Source organism: Giraffa tippelskirchi, chromosome 8, assembly GCF_054371585.1.
Source record: "Giraffa tippelskirchi isolate mGirTip1 chromosome 8, T2T-mGirTip1v1.2.pri, whole genome shotgun sequence".
NCBI lineage: Eukaryota > Metazoa > Chordata > Mammalia > Artiodactyla > Giraffidae > Giraffa > Giraffa tippelskirchi.
In genome coordinates, this window is record NC_137282.1 from 128,160,903 (window position 1) to 128,170,271 (window position 9,369).

Sequence of the window (9,369 nt, forward strand, 5' to 3'; positions counted from 1 at the left end):
CAGATCTCCTGACCAGTCTACCTCCTCTTAACCACAGCCTCCTCAAAACACACAGCTGCAGGACTACCCAGCCTAATATGAACTCCATGGGTCACATCAACCCATTCACCTACTCAAGACCCTCCCGATACTATCTCCCAAACCCAAGAGTCCAGCCTACTGCCTCTAGGCACAGGCCTTATAATCCGCAAATCTGGGTTCAAGCCCAACTCTGCCACTTGGACAAGTAAATTTACCCGTCTGAGCCCTCAGTTTACTCTTTGATAAAATGGGCTGATGAATGACTCTCTCTAAAGGGATTGTGATAAGGATTAAAGACAATACATATTCCTGATCTCATCCTGGGAAGTTAGTGTAAGCAATTTTTATTATTATTCCTTTACTGCTCCAACTCTCACTGCCCTGACTCCCTTTCAACCTAAGTTCCAGCCCAAATGAATGACTCACTACTTCCCCCCCCCCACAGGTTCTTCATCCTCCTTGCCTTTGCCATAATGAGCCATCCACCTGGGATGCCCTTCTCACTCCTTACTTCTATTTGTCAAGACCAGTTCAAATGCCCCCTCCTCTAAAAGGCTTTGCAAGTAATTTCCTCCCCCTTGGAATTCCCACAGCCCTTTATCTGCCCTTGCCACATGACATTTATCAAGATCTTCCAGGAACCACTGTCTTGTATGTGATTCCTCTCCCCTTCTCTTTGAGGGCAGAGCCTGCATCTTATTTATCTCAGTAGCCCTGTCAATGCTCAGAACAGGGCCTTAATCAGGGAGGTACTCAGGAATTTAGTGAATAGTGAGAAGGACACTGGGCATCCCAGGTGATGCTAGTGGTAAAGAACCCACCTGCCAATGCATAAGAGAGACATAAGAGATGCAGGTTTGATCCCTGGGTGGGGAAGATCCCCTGGAGGAGGAATGGCAACCCACTCGAGTATTCTTACTTGGGAATCCCATGGACAGGGAACGCTGGCAGGCTACAGTCCATAGGGTCACAAAGAGTTGCGCACAGCTGAAGTGACTTAGCACACATGAGATGGACACCATGTTATTTTCCTACTTCCAAATCAGAAGGCCCACTGGGATCGAGTCTCCAAGCCACTTCCTACCAGCTGTATGACCTTGAGCAAATCCTTACACTCTTAGAACCTTGGTTTCCTCATCTATTAAATGGGGACAATAGGACCCACTGTTCTGACCTCTCAGAATGTTATGGAATCAAGGCAGGCAGAGGTGTGAAAATGCTTGTTAATGCACGTGGGCACTTACACACCTATAAGATGTTGTTGTTATAACCAACAATTCTCCCTAAAATATTCATTCCTAGGACTTCCCTGGTAGTCTAGTGGTTAGGAATCTGCCTGGCAATGCAGGGGACACAGGTTCCATCCCTGGTTGGGAAACTAAGATCCCACATGCTGTGGAGCAACTAAGCTCAAACGCTGCAACTACTGAGCACACATACAACTAGAGAGTCCGTGCACCACCACAAAAGATCCCACGTGTCACAACTAAGACCTGATGAGGCTAAATGAGAAAAAAGTTCAGTCCTCTTTGCACAAGAAGATACCTGAAAGAACCATCATCGAATGCAGCGCAGGATGTCAAGTGAGTTTTACTTTCTTCCTTATACTTTTATGTTTTCTCTGATTGTTTCTGCAGAAAACACATGTTACTCATAGGCGTGGGAAAAGGGAGATTGCATTAAGGAAAAAAAAGTTTCATTCCTTTGAGTTAGGCATTGCTCTTGCCTTCCACATCAGCATCTAAATGCAACAGGGGCCCTTTAACACATAGTACCAGTGCACAGCAGGGTCTTCTGACTGTGGGGAGGAAGATGCAGAAGAGGGGCCATAGCCAGGTTCTCAGCTCTGCCCGAGCATGAGCCCCTGCTCTTCACACAGCCCCCGTGGATCAGGAACCAACCCAGCCAAGCCCCACCAGGAAGCTCTCCTCCAACCTAGGGTGTCGAAAGTGTGGCTCTGACCACAGGCAAATGCCCTGGGATGCTAGGGTAGGAACACGGGAGCTAGTGGGGGGAGTCTGGAGCTTCAGAAGGCCCTACTGAGCCCCCATGGGCCCGAGGCTAAGTAATTAGGATAACTCTCATCCTACTGGGAGGCTTGAGGTCACGGGAGCCCAGGAAAGGCAAGAAGCAATGTGATGGCCAAGCCCTCCCCCTGCTGGCCACATCTGGAGTGGCAGTGCCAGTGGCACAGGGCAGGGTCCCCAGGCACCTGGGCCCTTGTCAGGCCCCGGAGTCCAGAGGCACGTCAGAGTCAGGGAGGACTCATCCAGGACTGAGCGACCCAAGGTCCCATCTCCCAGGTTCCGTGTTTTCGCTCGATGGGGTATCTCCTGGCCCAACCTCCGTGAACCCAGCCACCAGGAGATAACAGGTAGAAGTAGGGGAGAGGAAGATGGAAGGGAGCGGGGTGGGGGTCGGGGACGATATGGGGGAGAGAAGGGCCTCACACTCCTGGCTGTCTCACTCCTCCCAGGCCTGCCTGTGCCTCCTGGGCAGCTGGGGAGAAGCCGTGGCCGCTACCACTGCCCAGATTTCCACTCCCGCCCCCAGGTATTGATTTCCTGCATCATTCATTTGTTGGCCTTGGCAGCTGTGATTAGCTCCCTTCATTCTCCCTATGGAGCCCCCTGCCTGTCCCTCCATGTTCCAGCAAAGCAGAGCTAATACCAGGCTCTAAACGAGGCTTTGCCACCCTGGCCCCAGCAGCTCACAGTCAGGTCTGGCCAATTACAAGGGGGCTCCCGGCACATCCGCAGCCAGCCCCTCGAAGAGCTAATAAATAAACTCCTCCTCTCTAACCACCCCGTTTCCCAGAGCCCCTTTCCAGGCAGGAAGCACAGATCTGCAGCCTGCAGTGTAGGGTGGGACATCATGTGGATCTTGACCTGAAGGGGGACTCTCCTGCCTGAAATGAGGCCTGGGGGCCCTCAAACTAGCTCAGAGGCCAACTTAAACTTGAGGTTTAAGTGGGGGTGCAGATAATGCTGACAAAGCAAACAAAACAGCCTGGATTTGCGAACACAAGGTCCTCTTTCACCCTCGTGTAGTTTCCATAACTGAGAAGGAAGAAGGGACAAGAGTCAGGGACTGTCTCGAGGATACTTAGGAAACCCCAAGCCTTCTGCTTGCCCTGAGAGGCCAGAGTTTTCAGATGCTATGACTCCCTTCACCAGGGGGCAGCCAGTTTCAAGGCATGGGGTAGAAATGTCAGTGAAAACTCCCAAGCGTGCCCACACCCAGATCAACACCCAGAAGATGGCACTGGGAGACACACTTCCTCAAATTCCCTTTCCGCACCCCTCAGAGGAGGGGAAAAAAACCTGACTTGGTGATAATTCTGTAAGCTATGTTGCTCTTGTCAAATTATTCAACATCTGTCTTCATGTTCCCACAAAAATTAGCATAGGATAGTAGTTTCTGATGACACCTTTAGTGAAATATTTTGACTTCCACCAGTAAGTTGCAAACAACCTGTCTTAAGGATAATGTCAATTCCCACTCCTGCATATTAAATAATCCAGGGGTTTGTTGTGTTTTTGAAAGGGAGAGGAGTCCCACTGACCTGCTGCTGGCTGGAAGTCCAGCGGCTATGGGAGGAAGAGAGGAAGCCAGGGTGGAGGAGAGGGTGTTCTCTGATGCTACCCACACACAGGACACGTCTCCTTCATCACCTGGCTATTGTCTTTGCCCCAAAACAAGGTCTCTGTGGCCAGCCCACCTCCCCCTGGCATGCCAGAAAGCAGATTACAAGATCCACCCTGGAGCACAACAAACTGGCCCAGGAGATTGGGAGGCGGGAGGGAAGAGGAGACCAGCTCCAAATGGACCATCTGCTCCAGTACTCAACTGCCGTAGCATCTGTGCTCCCAAGAGCAAAGCCACCTGAGCAGACTGAGAGCACCTCCCCAACCCTATTTCGGACAGTGGGCCTCAGAGCCAACAAGTGGACATGCAAGGGTAGCCGGGCATAGAGCTCCAGGCACCTTCTTCCTACCAGCCTCAGCAGACAGCCACGGCCCAGGCAAGATCCTGATGGCTTTCCCCTCCATGTTCTGTTCCTCCTCCCTCTTCTCAGTTCGGCTTCCACGTTAATCTGCCACTCCCTTAGCCACCCAGGCTGGGAAGATGCAGGGACTCCCTTGCCCAGGCACAGTTTTATCTTTTGTGCCTTGAGTAAAAGCTTCTGCCTCCCCACTCACTGCCACGGCAGCTAAGGTGCCCTCCGGCTGCCAGCTTAGGGCTCCATGACTTGCCCTAAGCAGAGACTCTCAAAGAGCCCCCACTACCCTGCTGAAACCATTCTCGACAGACTTCTAGGGGAGAAAGAATTTCAAGAAGCATTTCCTCAACAATGCTCCCTTCATTCCCAACAATGATCCTTCCTCCCAACAATGGCCCTTCATTCATGCAACAGATATTTGCCCATGCCAGGCACCATGCTGGGTGTCGACATACAATGATGGATGGGCATGAGTGACCATCTCTCACCCCTACACTCTTACTCTTTTCTCACCTGCTTTGGGGTGGGGGTTGGGGCAGAAGAACTAGCTCTCCATACCATTTCTTAACCCAGACCCAGTGATAAGAGTAGTTCTCCCTTCTGCTGCTGCTGCTGCTAAGTCTCTTCAGTCGTGTCCGACTCTGTGTGACCCCATAGACGGCAGCCCACCAGGCTCCGCCATCCCTGGGATTCTCCAGGCAAGAATACTGGAGTGGGTTGCCATTTCCTTCTCCAGTGCACAAAGGGGAAAAGTAAAAGTGAAGTTGCTCAGTCTTGTACGACTCTTAGCGACCCCATGGACTGTAGCCTACCAGGCTCCTCCATCCATGGGATTTTCCAGGCAAGAGTACTGGAGTGGGGTGCCATTGCCTTCTCCGTCCCTTCTGCTAAAGCTGGCCAAATTTATAGCATCACAGCCTCTTGCCATCCTTCTCCTCACACTAGATCTTCCATTCTCTCCATCCACCCCGATTAAGGCTTTCTACCCTGCAATTCCCCAGAGGCTCCAGACTTCCTTGGAGGCAAACTCTCAAAGGGCAAGTGGAAAGAATGTCACCCAAGAGCTCCAGGTTGGCCCCAGTGTACCAAGTCCACCTTGATTTACTCTGAGAGCAGCTAGAACCCAGGCACATGAGGGAGTGGAGAAAATACAGTGAAAGGGGGACTTATACGGCAATGGCTAAATCCTGGCCCCAGAGTCCTATGAATGAGGGTCCACAGAGACCACTGCCCCACCCCTCGCCCTCATGGCTGGGGTTTCCAGGCTAGGCTCATGAGAGCCTCTTCGAGATGGGCCCCACGCAGCCCTGGAGAAGGGTGAAGAAGCTAGAGGGGATGGAGGAGACGGATGGCCAGGAGATGAGCCTGCCAGATCTGCCCAAGGGCACTGAGAGGGAAGAGCAGCGTGGAGGACAGCAGCAGAGGCGGAGGGCTCCCCATCACTCTCCAGAGCCCCTGGGGTGTGGTGAGAAGGCAGAGGCCTCAGCTGGTCCCTCCCGAGGCCACCTCCTAAGGAGGCAGTGAAGATGTAGGGAAATCTTGAGGAGAAAAAAAAGAAAGAGGACCTCCTCAGTACACCCGGATATCTTCCCCTGCCCTGGGGAGGCCGAGTCCTCTGGAACCCGCTCAGTGGCCTTCTCTCCACAGCCCAGCCTCTCTCAGTCCCTGCTGCATTTTCCCCCCTTCTTTCCCTTTCTGGCCTATGTAAAGGGCCAGGCAATAAGAGACACACAAACTAATTAAGAAGCAGAGTTTGGCCAGATGCCTGAGCCAGCCTCCCCGGGGAATTAAACCCAAGCTAGCTAGCTGTGTAGGGCCAGGAGGATGTCACCTCACAGATACCCCTCCCAGAACACCCCTCCCTCTTGCCAGGCATCCCCAGAAAGAGGCATTTAGCATCTGCACTTGAGGATGGCAACTGAGGGGACGATGCCTCAGCTCCCACCCCCTCAACAGAACAGCTCAAACCCTCTCCTGATTTAGAGGTGAATAATCAGGTCGTCCACCCTAAAGAAAGAGAATCGTCCCCACTCCAGCAACACTGCATTAAAAAAAGTGACCCACACAGACCACCCTGCACTCAGGAGAAGGTACGGTAAGGGCCACCGGGCCCCGAAGACTTTTTGTGCTGTGGGTCAGGGCATTACCGGCTGCTAGAACTCAGACGTAGGTTTCCTGAGAGGGATGAGCCCTTGTGACCCTGAACGGATGATGCCGGCTCCCAGGATCTTTCCCCAGGAAAACACATGAGAGAAGGGGGTAACCAGAGTTCCCTTGGCGCCTGAGAGCCGCGCGTGCGGACGCGGGAGCAAAGCTGCGTGGGCAGGAGGCAGAGTTTGGACACGTCACCTGACGGGCGCGTGCCGTGTTTGCTTTCCCGGGGACCGTGGCTGAATGTCTGTGTGCGCGCAGGGAGAAGGAAGGTGGAGCTGGGGTTTTGTAGCTGGCAACCGGGGACAGGAAGAACTAACCGGCTCAGCAGAGGTCCGAGAAGGGATCCTGGCGTCTTGGGAGCCGGATCTAGGGGATGCCTGCATCCGCTTGGGCTGTCAGGAAGCTAAGCCCAGCGAGAGAGCTGAGAAGGCGAGCTCGCCGCCGGGCCGCGGAGCTGGCAGCCAGCTCGCCCGCAAGCCGCGCGCAACTCCAGATTGTGCAGAGCTTGGCTTCCACTCCGGAGGCCGAGTTAGGGTGGGACAAGATTTCGGTGCAAGTCGCTTTCTCAGTCCCCAGTGTGCGGTCTGTCAGGGTCTCCCGAGCCAACTGGATACTCTCAAGGCTTCCGATTCATTCCCGCCCCAGGCAGGGTTTGGGAAAGTGGGTACTACCTCCCCCTGGCATCCCCGGCTTAACGCCAGACCCTACGACCTGCCTCCGTGCGCTGAAGCAGCTAGCTCGATTTCCTCGCGCTCTAGAAAAGGGCGGGGACGCGGGCATCCACTCCAGAGTCCGAGCCGGGGTAGCCACCAAACCCGGGCAGCGCGCACTTTGCGCCTCTTGCAAAGTTTCCGCGCGGGGCTGAACGGGCTTACAGCGGGACGCGGGCTCTTACCGTAGACTCCTTGTCCCCGGCAGTGGAAGGGGATCAGAGCCAGAAGTAGAAGGCAGGTCACCTCCATCTTCACGGCCCGTGCTTCATCCCCGCGAGGCGGCGCAGCCCGAGAGGCAGTGGGGGGCGCATCCGCCGGGGTCCCTCGGTGCCCCTTGCGTCTTCCCCTTCCCCGAGAGGCGACGGAGGGGGCGGCGGCGGCGGCGACCAGGAGACCGAGGAGGCGGCGGCGGCAGCGATCCAGGTTTCTCCTCCGGCGGGGCCGCTGCCCGCGTGGGGACGCAGGGGGCGCTGGCCTGGCCCCGGGTGCCTCGGCGCGCCCGGCGGAGCAGCCAGCGCCCCGGCCCGAGGAGCCCGGCCGCCGAGACGCTCCGGGTCCCCAGGGCTGTCCGCTCGGGGTTCTGGGTTTCAGGGACCCCTCGGCGGAGGCAGAGGCGCTTGGATCCAACAGGCCACCGACGACTGATAAACTTGTCGTTTCTCCGCCCAGGGGACGCCCCTCGGTGGAGCAGGGGCGGGGAGGCCGGGGCTCGGCTCGGGCTAATCCGCTATCTCCAGTTCTGCGGCCGGTGCTGGGGGCTCAATAGCCCGATCCAAGGGGGCCGGGCTGCGCGTCCTCTCGGAGGCGAAAAGCCCCGACTCTGGGCCTCCAGAGCCGGGGAGAAGCGCGGGCTGGGCTCCGCCGAGGGGCGAGAGCCACGGGTCCCTGGGTCCGCGAAGTTAGCGGAGCCGCGGAGGAACCCCGGGGAGGAATCGCGCCCCAGCGCCCCGCGGGAATCAGGAGAACAATTCCATCCAAGAGAGGCCCCAGAACGCGGGGAAAGAAGGAAAGTTTGAGTCGTTTGAAAAATATTCGCGCTCTCGCCGAGGCCGGGGCTGCAGCGCTGGAGCCGCTCGCCGCCTCCGCTCGCCGCGCTCCGCTCCCGCCGTCTGGTCGCGGCGGTGGCGCTCCCGGGCTCGGAGCTCTCGGGAGAGCGGGGCTGCGCCGCGCCCCAAGTTGGTCGTCCCCGCCCCCGCCCGGCGGCCTTTGCCGGCGGGGGCCCAAAGCAGGCGGGGCCGGGCCGGGCCGGGCCGGGCTCCCGGGCGCGGCGGCCGCGGGGTTCCGGGCCGTGGGAGCCCTCGGCTCGTTCGGCAACTTGGGCTTCGCTGTGCTGCTTTCCACCCCCCACCCCGAGCTTTTCATTCCGAGCTCCCCCCCGCCTCCCCCGGCCTGCCCCCACCTTCTCCCTCCTCCTCCTCCCTCCTCCTCCCTCCTCCTCGCGGCTCCTCGTTCGGTCTCTCGCTCTCCCACCCTTTGTCGCTCGCTCTCCTGTTTGATTCCCCTCCAGTTAAAAAAAGGAGCCAATTAAAGGCAGCCCAGCTCGCCGGGCCCAGCCTCTGTCCAATTTCCTCGCCTCCCCCAGGACCAATTAGAGAAAACAAAACAGGGCTGGGGGAAGCTGACTGCCTTTCTGCCTCTCTCCCTCTCTCTCTCTCCCCCCCACCCCTTCCAGCCCTTCCCCCCTTCTCTCCCTCTCTCCGCCCCCCCCATCCCCCCAGCAGGAAAATGTCAGAAAGCAGAAATGGATCCATCTATCCCGAGGACAGTGGCGAAGGGACGTGGGTTTCGGCGCGGGCTCCGCAGCGCTCTCGCATTCGCTCTCCGCCTGCCCTCGCACACCCAGACCCGCTGCTCGAGCCGGGTGCACGGATCCCAGTCCTCTCGCCGGACAAGCACGGCCGTTCGCCCCAGGGATTCTAACCTAGCCCGCGGGGTACGGCACACTTTGTAAAATGTTTTGCACTTTTGGGGGGCGGGACCGAAGCGGGGGTCGAAGGGGAAAAGCCGGGACGCCCGCGGCTCTCGGGGTCCTGCAGGCGCGCGAGCCGGTCGCCCGCTGTGTGGGTCTGCAGGGCTGTCTGCTTGGCCCTGGAGTCCCTCCGCCCCCGGCCGAGCCCCGCCCCTTTCCTGGCAGCCGCTGCCTCTCCCTGCGTCCGGCGCCGGGGCCGCAGCGGGAGCCTCAGGCTGAGCCCGGGGGCTAAGAGGGCGCGATCAGAGCTCCAGCCCTCGCCGCGCGCGGCCCACAGGTTGCCAACAGGTCTGTCCGCAGGACCCCGCAGCTGAAATTTCCCCAGGCTACCCTCGTTCTCCGCAGCTCGTCCTTCTCCCCATCCTGCCTCCGCTCAGGACCTCAGGCGCCCCCAAGCGCCCCAGGCGCGCCCTCTCTTCCGGCAGCCTAGCCAGGGGCCGGCTCCCGCTACGTGGTCCCCGCACTCCCCAACTCCACTACCTCAAACCCGCCCTCCGGGAGCAGGGGTG

The 9,369-nt window shown here is 57.9% G+C and overlaps 1 protein-coding gene across 3 annotated transcripts in view; it reads right to left on the reverse strand.

The window, feature by feature from the left end:
* Nucleotides 1-8,369, reverse strand: part of MDGA1 (MAM domain containing glycosylphosphatidylinositol anchor 1) — a 65,320-nt gene extending 56,951 nt beyond the window's left edge. For 2 of the 3 annotated variants that reach the window (XM_081517715.1, XM_081517714.1), the window contains exon 1: nt 7,074-8,276. In XM_081517715.1, the coding sequence (XP_081373841.1) occupies nt 7,074-7,140 (67 nt within the window). In that variant the 5' untranslated portion in view covers nt 7,141-8,276. Of the gene's footprint in view, nt 1-7,073 lie in introns of all 3 variants that reach the window. The other variant, XM_081517716.1, reaches the window with a different exon arrangement.
* Nucleotides 8,370-9,369: the final 1,000 nt, after the last annotated feature.